The 23257-nt window shown below is 45.3% G+C and overlaps 1 protein-coding gene and 1 long non-coding RNA gene across 3 annotated transcripts in view; one reads left to right on the forward strand and one right to left on the reverse strand.

Moving 5' to 3' along the window:
• The window catches only part of EEF2K (eukaryotic elongation factor 2 kinase), a 95154-nt gene that overhangs the window by 6864 nt on the left and 65033 nt on the right, over positions 1-23257 (forward strand). For both annotated transcript variants that reach the window (XM_056534791.1, XM_056534792.1), the window contains exon 2: positions 13538-13862. In XM_056534791.1, the coding sequence (XP_056390766.1) occupies positions 13617-13862 (246 nt within the window). In that variant the 5' untranslated portion in view covers positions 13538-13616. The remainder of the gene's footprint in view (positions 1-13537; positions 13863-23257) is intronic.
• The window catches only part of LOC130284447 (uncharacterized), a 72892-nt gene continuing 59302 nt past the window's right edge, over positions 9668-23257 (reverse strand). The window contains exon 4 of the long non-coding RNA XR_008847039.1: positions 9668-10210. This is a non-coding gene — a long non-coding RNA (uncharacterized LOC130284447). The remainder of the gene's footprint in view (positions 10211-23257) is intronic.

The raw sequence follows: 23257 nt of genomic DNA on the forward strand, positions 1-23257 counted from the left end.
AAAAAAAAAAAAGCACAAAACCTCCTGTGGTATATGGCAACTGATCATTTAAAGCGCACCTGTACAGGATATGCTGTCATGGGTGTACGTGAGGGTTAGCGGTGTATCTGGCCAATATAGAACTTTTATATGGCATTTTCACCAGATTTCCACTTTACAGTTGTTCCTGAGCTAGTGAGTGTAAACTAACTACTATGTATATAACTTGATCCCTCAGTGATCTTCTAGTCCATCTTGTAACAATGGCCGGCATTTATCATTGTAGGTGTAAGTGAAGCGTTTTTCTACACATTTATTAAATGGTCACAGAGCATTTGATAAATTTTGTGCAGGTCACATTTTCTGAATTTTTTTCTCTTCACATACACCAAAAAGCTAAGCTAAGTCTGGGCTGGTGTAGTTTTAGAGACTTTTCAGTGGCTTTGCACCTTTTGTAGACACAAAAACCAGTCTAAAGACAATGATAAATGTCGGCCAATATGTAATTGAATTGTTTTTAGTATAAAAGTTTAGCAGGAGTGGGTAAACTAATAAAAGCAGAAAGAAGCATTTTTCTCTGATAAGATATACAGTATAACAAAGATTCTTGCAGCAATCTAGATGGTACATATCAAAGAGACTCAAGAATTCCCAGAAGAACATTGCTTAGAGCAACATACTGCCTCTGTTGGCTTGCCTCCTTCCCATGGAGCATCCAGGTGCCTTGTCACAGTCACTTAGATGCCATTTTAATGCACTGATTGGTGGTATTCCCCACTCTGTGTACTCTTACACTCAGTATATGAAGCACTGATGAAAGGTAAGATATAAAATTCAGCTTTTATTATTTTATATTAAAATGATTGTTCTGAAATTGCATATAAAAAATAAAAATATCCAGAAAAATGTCCGCCATCAGAGTTGTGCCCAAGATAAACACCACATTCAGTGTATATTACAAAGAATGAATGCGGTTCTACCTAGATTCCTGACCATTCTAACAGCAGCAAACGCGTTGAATCCATAGTCTGAACTACCATCTACATGAACATGTCCACAAACGAGTGAAACAAGTTCCGGCAACCAGGTTTTTATACTACATATTAATATGGAACGCTAGAATATAGTGCAATACAAATAGACTTGTGATAAAGTGTGGAGACCAACGCCTATAGACCATGCTATGGAAGTGGGATAAGTTTCAGTGCAATACTAATATGATTACATGAATATTGGATTTGTATGTCAACCGTTTACACAATTGCTGTGCAATATATAAATATGGACATGGGCAATAAGTACGGGACTATGCAACACGTATGAATAATTATGTTGTTACGCCGAGCGCTCCGGGTCCCTGCTCCTCCCCAGAGCGCTCGCGGCGTTCTCCTCGCTGCAGCACCCCGGTCAGACCCGCTGACCGGGAGCGCTGCACTGACACTGCCGGCGGGGATGCGATCCGCATAGCGGGACGCGCCCGCTCGCGGGTTGCATCCCAATCTACTCACCTGTCCCGTTCCCCGGCTGTCACGTCCTGGCGCGCGCGGCTCCGCTCTCTAGGGCGCGCGCGCGCGCCAACTCTCTAAGATTTAAAGGGCCAGTGCACCACTAATTGGTGCCTGGCCCAATCACTGTAATTAGCTCCCACCTGCTCCATGTCTATATTACATCACTTCCCCTTCCCAGCATTGCCGGATCTTGTTGCCTTGTGCCAGTGAAAGCATTTTGTGTATGTCCCAAGCCTGTGTTCCAGACCTCCTGCTGTTGCCCCTGACTACGACCCTTGCCGCCTGCCCTGACCTTCTGCTACGTCCGACCTTGCTCTTGCCTTGTCCTTCTGTACTACGCCTGTCTCAGCAGTCAGTGAGGTTGAGCCGCTACCGGTGGACACGACCTGGTTGCTACCGCCGCAGCAAGACTATCCCGCTTTGCGGCGGGCTCTGGTGAATACCAGTAGCAACTTAGAACCGGTCCGCCGGTACGGTCCACGCCAATCCCTCACTGACATAGAGGATCCACCACCAGCCTGCCGAATCCTAACATATGTTAACAAAGGTAGAATGTCCAGCGCAGAATAGGTCCAATGTATCAAATTTATTGATTAAAACCCAGAGAACATGGATACAGCAAACACAGGTGACGCGTTTCGGCTCAAAGGATGAGCCTTAGGTATGACTAAGGCTCATTCTTTGAGCTGAAACGCGTCGCCTGTGTTTGCTGTATCCATGTTCTCTGGGTTTTAATCAATAAATTTGATACGTTGGACCTATTCTGCGCTGGACATTCTACCTTTGTTTCCGTATCTGTTTGGCGATGCCCACGCCAGTCCATGCGCACGGTGCTAGAGGAAGAGAGCTGGACTTACATCGATAGACCCAATAATTATGAGGATTAAAAGCCCATAGAGCACCCATGACAGCACATACCGACCTATAATTATACTATGGAGGGGACATATGTATGTGGACCTTAAAAGATAACCATTCCTCCAGATGTACCTAGATGGCACTTTAACTGAAATTATGCTACACACTACCAGCATGGAGAGACGTGTATTATGTGTATGATGTGTATGATGTGACTAACCTCGGATTGTCTCTGGAGGTTCTGATCGATTTGTATGTGAACTAATACAATTGATCTGCTAACTCAGTGGTCCCCAAACTGTGGCCCTCCAGATGTTGCAAAACTACAATTCCCAGCATGCCTGGACAGCCGTTGGCTGTCCAGGCATGCTGGGAGTTGTAGTTTTGCAACATCTGGAGGGCCACAGTTTGGGGACCACTGTGCTAACTCATACAAGAAGTATTTTCAGTGTGTTTACTAACATTGTGATACATTTGAAGACTATTCATGTTTATGTATATGTGACTATTCTATAGCACTTCATGTCCTGAGTGTGAACACAAAGATGGCGGCCATTTTTCTGGATATTTCTTTTTTTCTTTTTTATATACAGTGGTCCCTCAACATATGATATTAATTGGTTCCAGGAGAACCATCATATGTTGAAACCATCATATGTCGAGTACATATGTCTATGTAAAAATGGTAATTGGTTCTGGGGCCTCAGAACCATTGTATGTTGAATACATATCTCTATGGGAAACTGCTAATTGGTTCTGGAATGACTATTGTATGTGGAGTGTATGGGGAGTGTTTAACAAACCAGGGTGCCTCCAGCTGTTGCACAACTACAACTCCCAGCATTCATGTACAGCCATTGACTGTCTAGGCATGCTGGGAGTTATAGTTTTGCAACAGCTGGAGGCACACTGATAGGGAAACATTGATGTATGGGGTGTATAGTGTGTATATGTATTGGATGTGATGTGTGACATCGCATACAGTACTGTACAGTTCTTTAAATACCTTCAGGGGGGACAGAATGTCCTCCATTACGATCCTGCCGACTACAGCTCTATAGGAAAGGAAGGGGAGCAGCTCATTGGATGTCTGCAGCAAGATGCTGCAGGCTATTGGCTATGGCTGCACTGGGGGGGGGGCTTACACGGAGCTCACAGTGGAAGCCTGTATGAGTTAGCAGGACAGCATGTGAGTAACAGGAGGCAGAACGGGGCACACGGGGACATTATACAACTATCTGTCATTTGCTGAAGTTGTCAGCGCTGTCAGATAGCTGTTTGTACGATGGACCCGACACACAGCAGCATCATATGTCGAGGCTGCCTTCAAGATACGATGGGCTCTGAGAGGCCATCATATGTTGAAATGATCATATGTCGGGGCCATCATAAGTCGGGGGATCACTGTACTGCATTCAGAACAATCATTTTAATATAAAATAATAAAAGCTGAGTTTTATATCTTACCTCTCATCCGTGCATCATATATATGTACACAATTGCGCAGCACACCTAGATAGTTCAACGTTTCATTTCCACACTGGAATCACTTACAAGCATGGTATTTAGAGATGAGCGAACTTACAGTAAATTCGATTCGTCACAAACTTCTCGGCTCGGCAATTGATGATTTTTACTGCATAAATTAGTTCACCTTCAGGTGCTCCCGTGGGCTGGAAAAGGTGGGTACAGTCCTAGGAGACTCTTTCCTAGGAATGTATCCACCTTTTCCTGTCCACCGGAGCACCTGAAGGCTGAACTAATTTACGCAGGATAAGTCATCAACTGCCGAGCCGAGAAGTTCGTGACGAATCGAATTTACTGTAAGTTCGCTCATCTCTAATGGTAATAGACATGGGGGTTATATCCAATCATGGATTGCTATAACAAAGTGCACATGTGCTAGATTACAATTCATTATATACAAAATCATATAAAATGCCCATATAACATTATGAGTTTGTTCCAATACAGTGTTCATGTAATACCTATTGGAATGTAATAAATTATATTCTAGTGCATGTGCCCCTTGTTATTACATCACATGATTGGTTATAAAAACCCCTAAGAATGTCTATCACTATGCTCCAAAATGATTCCAGTGTGGAAATGAAACGTTGCTTCTGTCACATGAGTTGAATAAATCAAGTTCGCTTAGAACGTTTCGGGACGTGCTGCGCCATTGTGCACCTAACTGAGCCAGTTGTGATCAGACCCTGAACGCTGGCACCCATGTACCCTGAATTGGCACCCATATACACTAGATTGGCACCCATGCACCCTGAATTGGCACCCATATACACTGGATTGGCACCCATGTACCCTGAATTGGCACCCATATACACTGGATTGGCACCATATACACTGGATTGGCACCCATATACCCTGGATTGGCACCCATATACCCTGGATTGGCACCCATATACCCTGGATTGGCACCCATATACACTGGATTGGCACCCATATACACTGGATTGGCACCCATATACCCTGGATTGGCACCCATATACCCTGGATTGACACCCATATACTCTGGATTGACACCCATATACCCTGGATTGGCTGAGTAGTGCTGCATTATGTTTTGTTATATATATATATATATATATATATATATATATATATATATATATATATATTAAAAGGAGAGCAGCGCCCAGGCAAACAGGGATCGGTGCACGCAGAGTCCAGACCCGGGTTAGGGATCCATATATAAACAAAAATTGGAAATATCCGCAGCACACTGAGTAGTAAAGTCCCAAAAAAGTTTTTATTCCATCACGGTGAGGGTGTCCAGAACAACGTTTCAACCAGCTCCCTGGTCTTTTTCAAGCTCGAGCTTGAAAAAGTCCAGGGAGCTGGTTGAAACGTTGTTCTGGACACCCTCACCGTGATGGAATAAAAACTTTTTTGGGACTTTACTACTCAGTGTGCTGTGGATATATATATATGTTTTTTTTTTTTTTTTTGGGGGGGGGGGGGGGGGGGGAGTTTCATATGGCTGTAAATCATCTTACATTGCAGGGACACCGTGCAGCTCTACACACCTCCTACATATCACATGGAGAAGCATTCTGGGAAAACTGCCAGGAGATGACTGCATCATTTTCTAAGTAGTTCTTACTTATCTTTATTAATATGAGAAACACTTTCCGGTTTTTGTGTTGATCTAGTGATATCACTGTATGCTATAAATGATATATTGTTAAAGCTAAGGTGCATGGACTTTTGCAATCCTTATGTGATCTTAAATGATAGCAACAGGCATCTCCCGTGTATGACCCGACCCGCGGGCCCACTTCATGTCCACACCTGACCCTTGATGTACATGTACTTCATGGGTCGGGAAGGGGTTAAGCCATGCCCCCCTAAATTTTCGAAAATGCCGAAAGGGGCAATTTTGTCCAACAAATTTTGGCAGCCAAAATTTTGGTGCATCCCTAGTAAGTATCATTATCATCAGTGTCACTTGCACTACCAGCCTGTACCAACACGTTAGTGCGGAGTACACTGATGACAGATTCCCTTTAAAGGGGTACTCCGGTGAAAACCTTTTTTCTTTTAAATCAACTGGTGGCAGAAAGTTAAACCTAAATTACTGTAAATTACTTTGATTAAAAAATCTTAATCCTTCCTGTACTTATTAGCTGATGAATACTACAGAGGAAATTCTTTTCTTTTTGGAATGCTCTCTGATGACATCACAAGCACAGTTCTCTCTGCTGACGTTATTATAATAATAATAACACTTTATTTATTGTTGTCCTTAGTTGGATTTGAACCCAAATCCCCAGCACTGCAAGGCAGCAGTGCTAACCACTGAGCCACCATGCTGCCCTTAGCATACATCTGCTAAAATGGACAGAGATGTCAGCAGAGAGCACTGTGCTCGTGATGTCATCAGTGTTACAACAAAGAAAGGAATTTCCTCTGTAGCATTCAGCAGCTAATAAGTACTGGAAGGATTAAGATTTTTTTTATAGAAGTAATTTACAAACATGTTTAACTTTCTGCTTCCAGTTGATTTAAAAGAAAAAAGGTGTTCACCGGAGTACCCCTTTAATAGCCTGTACAACCAAGGCCCAATGCACTGTTGCTATCCACTCTCTATTTAAGGGTTTATCGCCCCCCCGATTAGCATGAATGGCCTAACAATCCCTGGCACAGATCAATAGTGCAGCTTGTTGCTGTGCATTAGAGAATAAATGGGATTCACTGCATCCCTCCATAATCTACCATAACAAGTCTCCTTCTCAGTAAATCCAGTGTAAATACATGTTATCTTGGAGAGGTACATTATTTCCAGAAGGTAACATGACTAGCTTACAATTAGGTTTTCCTTTATGCATGTATATTGATGTTTTTCGAAGCGACCTTCCTCAGTAATACAAATAGGTAGCGTTACCAAAGCAAACATCTCTTCCTATGGGCCTGCTGCTACCTGGCAGCGACATCTTAAAAGCTGAAATATTTTCTTAGACCCCTACAGTTTTGTGGATTATTTTTACCGGCAGGCTTATAAGAAAAACATACAAAATAATTATAAATATTTTAAGCCTGTTCCATACTGCTGTGTACCTTAAAGGGAACCTGTCGGCATGACAATGCCATGTGATTTACCAGCAGCATGTTATGGGGAAAGAGGAACTGAAAATATTGTTATATAGTTTGGGTAACAAAGATTCAGGATTACTTGTCATTTATTGATTGGAATATCTGGTTGTCCTGGATTTAGGAGGTCAGTAGGCCGTCCTAATCAGAGACTGACAGTGCTCATTTATTAGGACCACCTACTGGACTCCCAAGACCAGGAGTAGCAAGGATTTAATATACATGTTTTAGTGTATCTTTTTCCCACAAAACTATATACTAATCTGCCAATCTGCTTATGATCTGTCTGTTTTAGTATTTTTATTCACCATTAAATAAAAGTTCTGGAGCATAATTTCTTATAGCTCTTCTTTTGAGACGTTCGTATGTTATTCCGTTTGACTATTTATTTATAAGATTACAAATGGGTGGTACTATTCCCCTTGTCAGAGGGTAGGTACCTACACAGGCAGCACTGACTGGACAATGTAAGTGTGTGTAGGGACACTACCCTTACTGGTAATTTCTAGGAGTAATAACAGAGTAACAATGCAACACTTAAAAATGTGCGCCTCTTAAAAATCATCACCCTAATCACATGTTCAATAAATGTGGTCCTCCCCTGCACCACTGCTGTACATCATCTGGTGTATACACTACATCTCCTACAGTGCATCATATACTTCAGATTACACTGTGTATAGACACTGAACAAGCAGGGACTGCTGGCAGATGTCCAGTCAGGTCTGAAGGACACATCAGTCTTCTTAAACTTTAAGATAACAATAATGTTAAAGGGTAGGATCACATGTGCCGTATTTTGCTGCGCATTTGCTGCTGCATATTTTGCTACCCATTGACTTAAATGGGTAGAAAAATACAGAGAAGCAAATATTCAGCAAAATACAGCACATGTGACCCTACCATAAAGTCCTATGAGATAGTTGTGCCAAAATTTTAACTTCATATGGGGAGATATTAAAGTGGACCCGTCGTCAACAAAAACTTTTTATACAATGTAGATAATACCATTATATTTGTATTTGTAATATACATTGTTTAAAAATATGTATATTTTTGTCCCTACAGCTATTGCCTGTGTGTCTCTATGAGGAGTCCAAATACAGGAAGTGAGGGTGGACAAGCAGGGCTCTGTGCACTGAGGACAAGCAGGGCTCTGTACACTGAGGACAAGCAAGGCTCTGTGCACTGAGGACAAGCAGGGCTCTGTGCACTGAGGACAAGCAGGGCTCTGTGCACTGAGGACAAGCAGGGCTCTGTGCACTGAGGACAAGCAGGGCTCTGTACACTTAGGACAAGCAGGGCTCTGTACACTGAGGACAAGCAGGGCTCTGTGCACTGAGGACAAGCAGGGCTCTGTGCACTGAGGACAAGCAGGGCTCTGTGCACTGAGGACAAGCAGGGCTCTGTGCACTGAGGACAAGCAGGGCTCTGTGCACTGAGGACAAGCAGGGCTCTGTGCACTGAGGACAAGCAGGGCTCTGTGCACTGAGGACAAGCAGGGCTCTGTGCACTGAGGACAAGCAGGGCTCTGTGCACTGAGGACAAGCAGGGCTCTGTGCACTGAGGACAAGCAGGGCTCTGTACACTGAGGACAAGCAGGGCTCTGTACACTGAGGACAAGCAGGGCTCTGTGCACTGAGGACAAGCAGGGCTCTGTGCACTGAGGACAAGCAGGGCTCTGTGCACTGAGGACAAGCAGGGCTCTGTGCACTGAGGACAAGCAGGGCTCTGTGCACTGAGGACAAGCAGGGCTCTGTGCACTGAGGACAAGCAGGGCTCTGTGCACTGAGGACAAGCAGGGCTCTGTGCACTGAGGACAAGCAGGGCTCTGTGCACTGAGGACAAGCAGGGCTCTGTGCACTGAGGACAAGCAGGGCTCTGTGCACTGAGGACAAGCAGGGCTCTGTACACTGAGGACAAGCAGGGCTCTGTACACTGAGGACAAGCAGGGCTCTGTGCACTGAGGACAAGCAGGGCTCTGTGCACTGAGGACAAGCAGGGCTCTGTGCACTGAGGACAAGCAGGGCTCTGTGCACTGAGGACAAGCAGGGCTCTGTGCACTGAGGACAAGCAGGGCTCTGTACACTGAGGACAAGCAGGGCTCTGTGCACTGAGGACAAGCAGGGCTCTGTGCACTGAGGACAAGCAGGGCTCTGTGCACTGAGGACAAGCAGGGCTCTGTGCACTGAGGACAAGCAGGGCTCTGTGCACTGAGGACAAGCAGGGCTCTGTGCACTGAGGACAAGCAGGGCTCTGTACACTGAGGACAAGCAGAACTCTGTGCAGTGAGGCTCTGTAACATGCCCCTGGCTCACACAGCAGGCTGATCGACAGGCCAGGAGCCTGCACAGAGCCCTGCTTGTCCTGCCCTCACTTCCTGTATTTGATCTCCTCACAGAGACACACAAGCAATAGCACCCAAAAATATACACATTTTTTAATCAATGTATATTACAAATATACATATAATGTTATTATCTACATTATATAAAAAGTTTTTGTTGACGACAGGTCCACTTTAAACTGTTGACAGCAACAAGAAGAAAAGGGATCAGAGGTGGAGTATGAGGGCAGAAAGATACCGTTCCAACTATAGAAGTCTAAATAATGAGTACAATATATGTTAAGCAAAATAATGGCAAACAGCAACTCTATATGTAAATTACATAGAAAAATAGTGTATAAAGACCAACACGTGACGGGCTGTTCGTGGCATGCAGCTGACTGATTTCTAAGTGTCTGTAAACCAAATTGGCATGATGGCACGCCGACATCTAATTTACCACTTGGTGAGCAACTGATGAAGAACGCATATATAAATGGTGTTATATGACTTCACTGGCACTGCTAAATTATTTACAAGGGGAGTTTTGTACCCATTTAATTGGTGTCTCTTGACTAACAAAATGCCATTCTGTAAAATGTTTATTCCTATCGGCTTGTTTCCAAGAGAAGCAGACAATGATGAGTCTGGCGTGGTGACAACTACTTTCTATTATGAGGCTGGAAATTGTTTCCCTTTACGTCAGTGGGATCCTGGTATCTGGTGAAGCCATTTTAAAGGGGTTTTCCCAAAATTAAAACCGATCTGATTTGTGGGGGTCCAAACACTGGGAAACCCACTGATCACAAGAACGGAAGTCAGTCGTCCTCCGAGTGGATGAAGCGGCAGTACACATGCTCGGCCAATGGTCCAATTACTGTCTATGGGACTACCGAACATAGTGGAGCACCAGACCTGGTGGAAGTACCTGTGGATAGGGGATAACGTTTAATCATGGGACAACCCCTTTAACAGTTTTATGGCAATTTTGTATTAGAAAACTACTCATAGAGCAATTCTGTTATGTGAATGATCGATTCATTCCAACTGTTATGAAACAATTCTATTAAAATTATATTTTGTAATTGATCATAATGCAGTCTTCCAATATACTTTAATATATGAAGTGACCATGTCAGAGATATATTATGGCTGTCCTCAGTATAATCATTTTCTTGTATAACATATAAAGTCTGATACACTGATATAAAGGAAAACTGTCCGCCCCAGAAGATCATCTGCTGAATTCAGTGAATCGCACGCAGGGGGTGGGGCTTTGCCGACTCAATTTACATATTCATTGTCTGTGACTTCACATCCTAGTGAAGTGGAGTCACAAAGCCCCGCCCCCTGCAAAGCCCCGCCCCCTGTGCACGATTCACTGAATTTATTAGAGGATCTTCTGAGGGACATATCTCAGGACCTACTGGACATATTTAAGTAAGTGACCCCTCGCTGGACTCCTGTTCACCCGCACTATAACCTAGTGTATTGGGTTTAGTGTGGGTGAACAGACTGACAGTTTTAATTTAACAAAAAACGATAAATGATAAGACGATAAATGCTTGTGACATCTTTATGTAGTTCTAGTGTCACACATTGACACGCTATGATGGTCTGTTGATCTCATATGTATTATGTATGATCTTTATCAGTGATTAGTAATGATAAACAGAAATCACTTCTAATTGGTTAAAATCAATACAATTATTGATTCATGCAAACAGGACATAAATTCCATTAGTAGGGGTTTGTTAGTTGTAATTCAGGTCAATACGTGCAATAAAGGATCACAATAAAGGAATCCTTACTCCTTATGATAGAGACTCTGTTCACCGCCATATGACGCTTTTGTCAGGTGCTGTATGTGGGACGCATCATCCTATGTGAAGTGCAAATAATGCTAATATAGAAAATATAAAATCAGTCATACACTAGACATCCCCTATCCTTTGGAGGATAGCATAAGATAAGGTGTCTGATGGCGGGGGTCCCGCAGCTGGGACGCCCGCCATCTCTCTGCAGCACCCGGCATTCGTTTACAACAATGGGTGCAGGCGACGGGGATGGTCACGGCCACGCCCCCTCATGACGTCAAATCACACCCCCTCAATGCAAGTCTATGCGAGGGGGCGTCACGCCGCCTCCTATAGACTTGCATTGAGGGGATGTCACATGACATCACAAGGGGTGTGTGGCCGTGACATCACAACCCCCGCCGCCTGCACTCGGCGTTCGGAACAAAATGTTCCGAATGCTGAGGCAGTGGAGTACCCCTTTAATATAGTTGTGCATAATACTTAACATCAAGCATAAGTAATACAACAGACATAGCTGTGCAGCATTTTATTGTCTGTTGACCATCAAAATGGTTATTTGGCTTTATTCCCATTAATAAATTAAAGCTGCTAATCCCGTTTGGTAGGACAATAACCATTTTCTTGCGTACAGAGTGTACTCGGCTGGTCTGCATTCCACACATTCACATCTTATTCCATTATGGAAAGAGGCTTTGCTGGAAAGACTGGGTCATTGACATTTACTGCAGTTCATATAATCGTAGGAAAGTACATTAGTTGTCCATTTGCAATATCTGAGATACATAATACTACTTTTTTTTTTTTTTATCATAGAAGAGGCCCAGTGCATCCTGTGTTGAGGGAGGCCCATCTCATCTTCACCCATCCCTTCCCTTATAGATGGAGTGACTCCCTTAGCCACATAGGAAAGACAAACCATCACAAGGTGCATTCAACTCAACTGCAGTCACCAAACTACTATACAAACCATCAGGGCTGGTGCAAGGATTTTTGCCACCCTAGGCAAAAGCTAATTTTGCTGCCCCTTGATCCCGCCCATTGGCCCCACCCTTTGACACACCCCACCTTACTACTGGGGTGACACACTGTAACCAACCTCCCCCTCATGGGGCAGATGTATGGAGGTTTCCGCGATGTCAGGATGCTGAATGAACCTGATCTGCCTATCTGGCTTCGGAGGTGGCACTGCGCGCCTCCAGCAGGCTGAAGAATTCAGATTATTATGGTGCAACGGTGGTGCTGGCTGGGCGGGTGCTTCGAATGAGCAGTGGGTGCTTTGGATGCTGGCTGGCTACTAATTTTCTTGCAGTGGGCAGAGCAGCGCCCCCATCATGAGGGCGCTCTAGGCGGCTGCCTATTTTGTCTATAGGCAGAACCGGCCCTGTATAGTAACCCTCTGAACTTATATATGTGCATAGGGAATAATATTCTGCTCATCCGGTAGGACGCAGCAATAAATGTACAGTGACCCCCCTCCCCCGACCTACGATGGCCCCGACATACGATAATTTTAACATGCGATGGCCTCTCAGAGGCCATCGCGTGTTGAAGGCAGCATCAACATGCGATGCTTTTGTATGTCGGGGCCATCGCATAAACGGCTATCCGGCAGCGCAGACTGCTTCAGCCATTTACGGTGCCCCGTGTGGTCCGCTGACGATCACTTACCTGTCCTCGGGGCTCCGGCGCATCCTCTTCGGGATCCTCTGCATCGTCGGCGCTTCCCTTCGTTGTCATCACATCGCTGCGCACGCCGTCCCGCCATCCAATAGGAGCGTCGTGCGTAGCGACGTGATGGCGGCGACGGAGAGCGAGGATGCCGGGGAAGCAGAGGCCTTGCCGGAGCATCGGAGACACCCCGGGGACGCGGCGACAGCGATGGAAGGCAACATCCAGGGCAGCGGTGACGAGGGGTGACGGTCCGGAGCGGCGTGGGCACGTGACTATAAATTCCAATACCAGTGGTCTTCAACCTGCGGACCTCCAGATGTTGCAAAACTACAACTCCCAGCATGCCCGGACAGCCGTTGGCTGTCCGGGCATGCTGGGTGTTGTAGTTTTGCAACACCTGGAGGTCCGCAGGTTGTAGACCACTGTCCTATACTTTACATTGCACGGATCCCTCAACATACGATGGTTTCAACAAACGATGGTCCATTTGGAACGGATTACCATCGTATGTTGAGGGACCACTGTATAGGTATATTCTTGACAGTGCTCAGTATATTCTACCCTTTATATAAGGAATCAACACATTGTAGGATTTGCCTGGCATTACCTTGTTGTTTGTTGGAGGCAGTGCCCAGATTTCAGACAGTGGTGCTGGTCAGAGTATGTGGTATGTCATGTAAAATCTGTACAGTATTGTTAGGACTTGATAATTTTACCCCTAATGTCCCATTTATTGATTGACATCTATGTCTATTGCTTTGCAGGCCCTCTCCTGAATGCTATTATTCTACAGCAGCAGTCTGGCTATTTCAATCATTCAGCGAATAATCCCCACTTCCAGCCATGGCAGACGAAGACCTCATCTTCAGCATGGAGGGTCTGGATAACTCTCCCATGTTAAAAGATTGCCGCTCGGATTGCAATAAGGCTGACAGTGACGAAGAAGACAACTACTTTATCTGCCCCATCACTGATGATGTATCATCACCCCCCGTGGCAAAGACGAAAAAGAGCTGCTTATTTGGTAGCCTGACAAAGGAAACACAATATGGGACCAGCTCTTCTCCCAGGAACTCCTTCAGCTTCAGGGTGTGCAATTATAATTAATTTTCTATCTATAAACAATTGTTAGTTTAGGCAGCAATCTAACATGTGCTAAAAGTTACCTGCTGCCAAGGAAGTGGTCGCTGACTAATCATTTGGGAGGGAGTAAAGTATGTGCATAGTGCCCATTGAAATTAGGGAGCCATATGTGTTAGGAGTTATATGCAGTTGCTTATAAGGGGGGTTTACCGTTAGAGTAACCTTCTGTTAAAGGGGTTGTCCGGCAGGATAAAGTAAGCATAACTAAACTCACTGTGTGCCTCCTGCTGTTGCAAAACTACAACCTCCAGCATGCCAGTGGAGTGCTGCATTCCCTTCCTTCTCAGGAACAGTAGGGGTCCTGGAGGTCAGACCCCAACTGATTACTAAGATATGCACTCACTATAGGACAGGAATGCCACTTTAAAGGGGTATTCCAGGCAAAAACTTTTTTTTAAATATATATCAACTGGCTCCGGAAAGTTAAACAGATTTGTAAATTACTTCTATTAAAAAATCTTAATCCTTCCAATAGTTATTAGCTTCTGAAGTTTTCTGTCTAACTGCTCATTGATGATGTCACGTCCCGGGAGCTGTGCATGATGGGAGAATATCCCCATAGGAACTGCACAGCTCCCGGGACGGGAGTCATCAGAGAGCAGTTAGACAGAAAACAACAACTCAACTTCAGAAGCTAATAACTATTGGAAGGATTAAGATTTTTTTAATCAAAGTCATTTACAAATCTGTTTAACTTTCCAGAGCCAGTTGATATCTAAAAAAAAAAGGTTTGGCCTGGAATACCCCTTTAATAACGCTTTAAAGGGGTATTCCACCCATAGACATCTTATCCCCTATCCAAGAGATAGTGGATAACATGTCTGATCGTGGGGTCCCACCGCTGGGGACTCCCACGATCTCGGCTGTGGCACCCCAGACATCCAGTGCACAGAGTGAACTTCGCTCCATGCTGGATGACTGCTGATGAGGGGCGGAGGCTCGTGATGTCAATGGGCGCCCCCCGCTTGTGACGTCACGGCTATGCCCTCTCAATGCAAGTCTATTGTAGGGGGTGTGATGGCCGTCATGCCCCCTCCCATAGACTTGCATTGAGGGGGCAGGGCGTGACATCATGAGTGGGGTGCAGCCGTGATGGCACGAGCCTCCGGCGCTGAATCCGACACCAAACCACCGCCGGGTGCAGCACAGACCCCAGTGGTCAGACATCTTATCCCCTATCCTTTGGATAAGGGATAAGATATCTAGGGTCGGAGTACCCCTTTAACACATATGTTATTATTTGTTTATACATAAACTATATTTGCACAGCACATAGATTGAAATGAATTTGCTTCTATGCCTATGTATCTTGAGAGTTGTGTGACAGTCTGCATGTGATGTGTTGCTGAGTTGCATGCAGTGTTATCCCGGGAGTGGCGATCACTTAGGCTAGGTTCAGACTACGGAATCTCCTGGCAGAAAATTTCCGCCCGGAGATTTCGAGTTCCGCCTGCGCCGACTGAATTAGTCGGCGCTAGGACCATGCAGACACTGCAGTCTCCTATAGACTGCTATGTGTTCCGCTCGGATTTCCGCCTGAAGAAAGAGCAACCCCTTTCTTCAGGCGGAAATTTTCTAGCGGATTTTCAAAGCGGATTTTCCGCTTCACAAAACCATTCACTACACTAGACATTTTAGCAAGCGGAATTTCTGATGGAAATTTTCCATCTGAATTTCTGTCGGAAATTAGTCTGAACCTAGCCTTACTGTTAGCAACCACAAAGACAACAAGTGATTTGCAGAAAATTCTGACTGATTTACTCTCAATTTTCAGAAATGAAAAGCCTTTATCTGCATGAGATTCCCATTCCAGTAAATGGAGACAGGCAGCCATCAGTTGATCTAGACGCTCTAATCCAATAACTATATGAAACAGGTCACAGACCATCTGTGAACTTCACTATGACGGAGACCAGATGATTTCTCTGCATTGTCTTTATGCTTTGTTACAGGAGATGCTCGCCACATAGCACGTAGACTTGTATCAGCCGTACACCACATACCATATCAGCCGTACACCACATACCATATCAGCCGTACACCACATACCATATCTGCCATACACCACATACCATATCAGCCGTACACCACATACCATATCAGCCGTACACCACGTACCATATCAGCCGTACACCACATACCATATCAGCCGTACACCACATACCATATCAGCCGTACACCACGTACCATATCAGCCGTACACCACGTACCGTATCAGCCGTACACCACGTACCGTATCAGCCGTACACCACGTACCGTATCAGCCGTACACCACGTACCGTATCAGCCGTACACCACGTACCGTATCAGCCGTACACCACGTACCGTATCAGCCGTACACCACGTACCGTATCAGCCGTACACCACGTACCGTATCAGCCGTACACCACGTACCGTATCAGCCGTACACCACGTACCGTATCAGCCGTACACCACGTACCGTATCAGCCGTACACCACGTACCGTATCAGCCGTACACCACGTACCGTATCAGCCGTACACCACGTACCGTATCAGCCGTACACCACGTACCGTATCAGCCGTACACCACGTACCGTATCAGCCGTACACCACGTACCGTATCAGCCGTACACCACGTACCGTATCAGCCGTACACCACGTACCGTATCAGCCGTACACCACGTACCGTATCAGCCGTACACCACGTACCGTATCAGCCGTACACCACGTACCGTATCAGCCGTACACCACGTACCGTATCAGCCGTACACCACGTACCGTATCAGCCGTACACCACGTACCGTATCAGCCGTACACCACGTACCGTATCAGCCGTACACCACGTACCGTATCTGCCGTACACCACGTACCGTATCAGCCGTACACCACATACCGTATCAGCCGTACACCACATACCGTATCTGCCATACACCACATACCGTATCTGCCATACACCACATACCATATCTGCCATACACCACATACCATATCTGCCATACACCACATACCATATCTGCCATACACCACATACCATATCTGCCATACACCACATACCATATCAGCCATACACGGCCAGATATACCACACTGAGCACAGCTGGAGTCTAATCCTTGTCTGTAAGAGACAGGAAGGAATGGGCCATTGGAGGGATGTATGCTATTTAAAGGGAACCCGACATGTTAAATACACAGTCTGACCTACAGCATCTTGTTATAGAGCAGGAGAAGCTGAGCAGATGCATATCTAGTTTTGCGGGAAAAGAATCTGGATTTAGGAGACCAACGGGTGGTCCTTGTCAGTGAGTGACAGCTGTCTCTGTATGTGCACTCTCACAGGAATGCCACCCCTGGACTCCTAAGGGCCGAATGAGTAGAGATTTAAATAATAACATTCAAGTGCAGGAAAAAAAAAAAGTACGGATGTTGTGGTAAATTATGAACCTTAGTAAAACAGTGAAGCCACATCACTTCTGGTGACAGTGGATCAGCTGTTCAAATTTTGTCTTAAACTCACGCCCATCCCTGCTTTGTCCAGCAAAACTAAGAACCCTCACAGGCAAAAGCAATCAATCCATTCTGCTTATCATGCTTCTACTGAAAGTGCTGCTCTTTCCCCCTAGTGTTAAATACACTTAAAGGGGTACTCCGGCCCTAAGACATCTTATCCCCTATCCAAAGGATAGGGGACAAGTTGTCTGATCGCGGGGGTCCCCCAATCTCTCTTGCAGCACCCACCTATGTGAGCTGCACGCAGTTCTGGAGGCTCCGAGTATGAAGCCTCACGACCACGGGGCAGAGGTATATCGTGACATCACAAATCTGCCCATGGCGTGACGTCACGATACTCTGGCCCCATGGTCGTGAGGCTTCATACTCGGAGCCTCCAGAACTGCGTGCAGCTCACACAGGTGATTGCGGGATAGTGGATAAGATGTCTTAGGGCCGGAGTACCCCTTTAAGGACAGCAGTGTTTAGGGTTAGGGTTGGGGATTAGGGTGTAAGGTTATGGTTGTGAGGTTACACTTTAGTGTTGGGGTGTAGGGTGAGGGTTGGGAGTTGCACTTAAGGTTTGGGGGTTAGGGTGTTTGGGGGGGGGGGGGTTTATCATGGTCTTTACCCCCTTTTGTGTGTGTAACATTGTCCCTAAAAAAAGTTGTGACTTTTCACATTTGTGTTTACGGTAGAAGTTTTTTTTTTTTTGCAGTGGCCACTGATTTGTCATTTGCGACTGTCATTTGTCACTGATTTATGCACAATGGACCACATTTATGGAGTCACACCAAGGCTGACCACATGGTAAAAAGTATCTATACCTTGCAATATTTTACAGTCATCACTGTCACTGATGCTTCTCCACAATTTATGAGAGTTTTTGATAACTTAGTCCTGGGCAAGTAAAAAAATACACTGCAAGGAAAACAGGATTTAAAAACATGTACATCACACACACTATGATAAATCCCCCCATGGTGTGTGGTTCAGAGAAGTGTATGGTAATCCCTAACTCTAATTCTATACACACTCTTCCCCCCCCCCATCCCCCCCCCAACACTTGGGGGCAAGAGCAGCACTTTCAGGACACGTACAACGAGCGGATTGGCTCAGCCATCGATTACTTCTGTCTGCAATCGATTACAGTTTTGCCGAACACAGTGGGGACGGGCATATGTGCTTGCACCTGTGCAGTAGCCAAAGCTTAAATGGGCACTGTCAGATATAAATACTTTTTATATGTTGTACATCTTGTCAAAACAATAGTTTTTCTAATAGACTTCTTTAAAACATTTTCACATTTTATTAAAGAATACTGCCTTTGAAAATCCCACCTCCTGGGGCACTAATGAGTCCCACAGCAGCATGAGAATGTCCAAGGATCATGGACATGAGCTGGCTGATTGACAAGGCTGCAGGAGGAACACAGCCTGCAGCAACACTGCTGTTATACATTGCAAAACTACAACTCCAAGCATGCGTAGACAGTCAAAGATGTCTGGGCATGCTAGGAGTTGTAGTTTTGCAAAAGCTGTAGGCAGAGTGTGGGAGGGGGAGGAGTCATCACAGTGCAGGCAAGAGAGGGACACGCCCCCTCCCTTTGACAAGATGGAAAATACACTGAGCAGTGTTAATATGCTATTCGTTAGTGACATAGGGGTGATAGAGATAGAAATTACATGTATATGATCAGAGTGAGGTGCTGAGTAACATATAATAGTTTTGTTTTTTTTGTGGGATCTGACAGGTACGCATTAAACAGTTGATCAGATGTCACCGAAAGTTACACGGTTTCACTGTTTTGAAAAGGTTTGTGATTTTTATCGCAACACCAGCGTTGCCCCCATAACACAGATTGTTTTACATCAGTCTGTAGTCTGTGCCCCTTTCATACACTGCACCTTATATTCACATAGATTCCAATACCACTCCATACTCCACGGAGGATAATAGGCGCTGCCAATAAGGTGATCCAGGCGTGATTTTATTAAAACATGCTACGTGTTACGAAACCGGACCAGTTTCTTCTTCTTCAGGCATGATAAAAATACCCACAATTCCAATCACATGACAGGAAATGGCATCAACAATACACATATTTTACAAAATGTATATATTATATTCACATAGGGCAGTGTTTCCCAACCAGGGTGTCTCTAGGTGTTGCAAAACTTTAACTCCCAGCATGGCTGGACAGCCTTTGGCTGTCCAGGCATGCTGGGAGTTGTAGTTTTGCAACATCTGGTGGCACCCTGGTTGGGAAACACTGACATAGGACGATACATTCAAGCCCCTCAATGTAAAAATTTATAGGGGATTGTATGCTGTTCTGTAATCTATTCTTTTAGGTTTTCAAATGAAAGACCATGAGGGCAGAGAAAAATTGCCCAGTTGCCCATAGCAACCAATCAGCTCGCTTCTTTCATTTTTATCAAGGCTTCTGCAAAATGAAAGCAGTGATGTGATTGGTTGCTATGGGAAACTGGGCAACTCTTCTTTTGCACAGGTTTTGATAAATCTCCCCCATATAAGCTGTATAACCAGTAGCCAGGCTTTATATTCCCTGTAGTGTACGAGAGTGTAAGGCTGGGTTCACACTACGATTTTCAAATACAGTAACCGTATACGGTTTTCCGCAAAAAAACGTATCCGAAACCGTATGCATAGAGAATGCATTGTAAACCGTATTCCAAATGTTGTGTACGGTTGCATCCGTTTTGCCCCGGGTACGGTTTTGCCGATTTTTCAACCGTAGGCCAAAACGCTGTCGACCACGTTTTTGCCTCCTGTTGGAAAACCGTATGCGAACCGTATGCGGTTCTTTTAACACTGTTGTCTATGAGAACCGTACACAGAATTTCAGAATACGGTTGCACACGGTTTTTCTAATCCGTTTTTGGAGTTGACACATGCGCAGATTGGAATTTCAATAGAACAATAGTAACTTTATTAAATTGCTTGATAACTAATTCCTACAAAATAGCAAAACCGTTGGCAAAAACGCATGCAAACGGATAGAACCATACATACGTTTTGGAACCGTATACGGGGAAAAAAACTTATTTGGAGTCATACGGTTGCATACGTTTTTTTCCATACGTTTTTTAGCGGAAAACCGTATGCGGTTACCGTATTTAAAAATCGTAGTGTGAACCCAGCCTTACAAATTCTGCATCGTATTTGCCAGCATAGTGCAAAGCAACCTTCTTTCCCCAAGTACGCCATTGTGTCGGTGCTGCCCTGAAGTAAACAGGAAGCATTGAGAGGAGCTGTCCTGGGGACATAAGGATTACTGAAGCACAAAGAGGCCAGGTTGATGGAGAGGGAGTTTCTTCCAAGTACAACCAGCCAGAACCAGTTTCTCCTCGGCAGCATCCCCCACCATTCTTACAGGCCATTATTATAATCCTGATTCACCAGATCCCATACATCTCCATTCCATTCTAATCATTTACACCAGTGTTTCTCAATGATCGTGTCTCCAGCTGTTGCAAAACTACAACTCCCAGCATGCCCGGTCAGCCGAAAGGCTATCTGGGCATCCTGGGAGTTGTAGTTTTGCAACAGCTAGAGGCACAATGGTTGGGAAACACTGATCCACACCTTCGTACTCCAGATGAGAGTGGACTGACCTGATTACGTATACATTTGTATGGAATACGCTGCTTTGTACAGTAAAAAAACCACACACATTAGAACCCAGCAACACGTACTAACTTTGAAACATGCGGCGGACATATTTCACTCGTCCTACTTGCAGATCTTGCAGAACCGTGCCGGGCATTTTACCTTTTGCCTTGCAAAGCGAGTCCACCATACATAGGGCATGTTGCGTGTAATTGCGCAATTTTAATCCGCTTTATATCTGCAGCAGGTGAATGCGTTTTTGGAGCCCTATTCACATTTGCTTTAAAGATTTAGAAACGTGACCCAAAAGCTGTTCACTCCCGAATGCTAATTTCTGTGGGTCCAGATGATGATGCAGACAACCATGCCCCCACCAAGTCCAAAGAACAGTGTTTTCCAACCAGTGTGCCTCCAGCTGTTACAAAACTACAACTCCCAGCATGCCCGGACAGCCTTAGGCTGTCCGGGCATGCTGGGAGTTGTAGCTTTGTAAAGGCTGGAGGCACCCTGGTTGGGAAACACTGCCATAGACCCATGTTCACACTGCAGAAGATTTGCAGGCAGATATACCGCAAATCTGCATGTTCTGCCAGTGCTAGGATTGCTCGGAAATACATTGTCTCCAAAGACGGCAATACATTTCCAAGCAAGTTTCTCTGAAAAAATGAATGTTCATCCTTTCAGTAGACACCAGAATTGGAATTTCCGTGGTAGAAACATCCGTCACGGAAAATCCACCGTGTGCCCGGCGCAGCAGACCGTGTGCCCCGCTCGGAAATCTCATCCTGGGTGAACATGGCCTAATAAGGTCTATATACAGCCGTTGTCCTTATTGCTAATGTAAGGCCTCAATATTTGAAATCTATAGCAATCCCTATTTTTACCATTCATTTACCGTATTTTTCGTCGTATAAGACGCACTTTTTCTTCCCCAAAACTGGGGGGAAAAAGTCGGTGCGTCTTATACGGCGAATACACCCCTATCGCGGCGGTCCCTGCAGCCATCAACGGCCGGGACCCGCGGCTAATACAGGACATCACCGATCGCGGTGATGCCCTGTATTAACCCTTCAGAAGCGGCGGTCAGCTTTGATCAAAGCTGACCGCCGCGTCTGAAGGGAAAGTGACACTAACCCGGCTGTTCAGTCGGGCTGTTCGGGACCGCCGCGATCTCACCACGGCGGTCCTGAACAGCCCGACTGAATAGCCGGGTTAGTGCTTACAGGACACCAGGAGGGACCTTACCTGCCTCCTCGGTGTCTTCTCCGTTCAGGGATCCCCTGTATGGCCGGCGCTCTCCTTCCTCGTCATCACGTCGTCGCGTACGTGTGTCAGCGTGCGTAACGACGTGATGGTGGTGACGGAGAGCGAGGATACCCGGCCGGCAGCAGAGACGTTCCAGAGCGACGGGGACACGGCGACAGCGATGGAGCGACATCCAGGGCAGCGGTGACGGGTCCGGAGTGGCGGGGACACGTGAGTATTACCTCCTCCTGCAGTGGTCTTCAATCTGCGGACCTCCAGATGTTGCAAAACTACAACTCCCAGCATGCCCGGACAGCCAACGGCTGTCTGGGCATGCTGGGAGTTGTAGTTTTGCAACATCTGGAGGTCCGCAGGTTGAAGACCACTATTGGGTTCAAAATCTTAATTTTTTTAGATTTTGCCCCTAAAAATTGGGTGCGTCTTATAGGACGAAAAATACGGTACATGTGCGGGTGCAGTGAAAGGCAGTAGATTATACACCATCCGCTCCTATCTAGGGATTAGCATTCTCAACTTCTTCTAATTAACACCGTATAGTCCCTCCCCCACCCTGTACTAGAAAGCGCACAGGTCATGCACTCCTTGTAATAAGTATACATGATACGCACTGCAGCATTACAGTATGCCTTAATAGCAATACATGCTTTATTTTAGGACGTGTTGCTACTGAGGTTTTAGTGAAACACAATGCACGCTTCTCCCCAGAGTCTTGTCACTGTGGTTCGGTATATACATGGAAGCCAGATCTGTTGGTGAGAGCTGCATTTCTTTACAAAAAAAATGGATTTTATATATATACATATATATATCATACAAATTGTAATACTAGTCTTGTATTCTACTAAAAGGTAGCACACATACATATACAAAAGATAAATTCTGTGTGTGCGCTGTTCATTTTTTTTCATGCAAAACCTGGAAAAATTTGAAAGTTTATGGAACTTTTTATAGTCTGTTCATTTAAAGTTTATAATGTTCCACTGATGTCCAAGGTGC

The sequence above is a fragment of the Hyla sarda genome, chromosome 8 (assembly GCF_029499605.1).
Source record: "Hyla sarda isolate aHylSar1 chromosome 8, aHylSar1.hap1, whole genome shotgun sequence".
Taxonomy (NCBI): Eukaryota; Metazoa; Chordata; class Amphibia; order Anura; family Hylidae; genus Hyla; species Hyla sarda.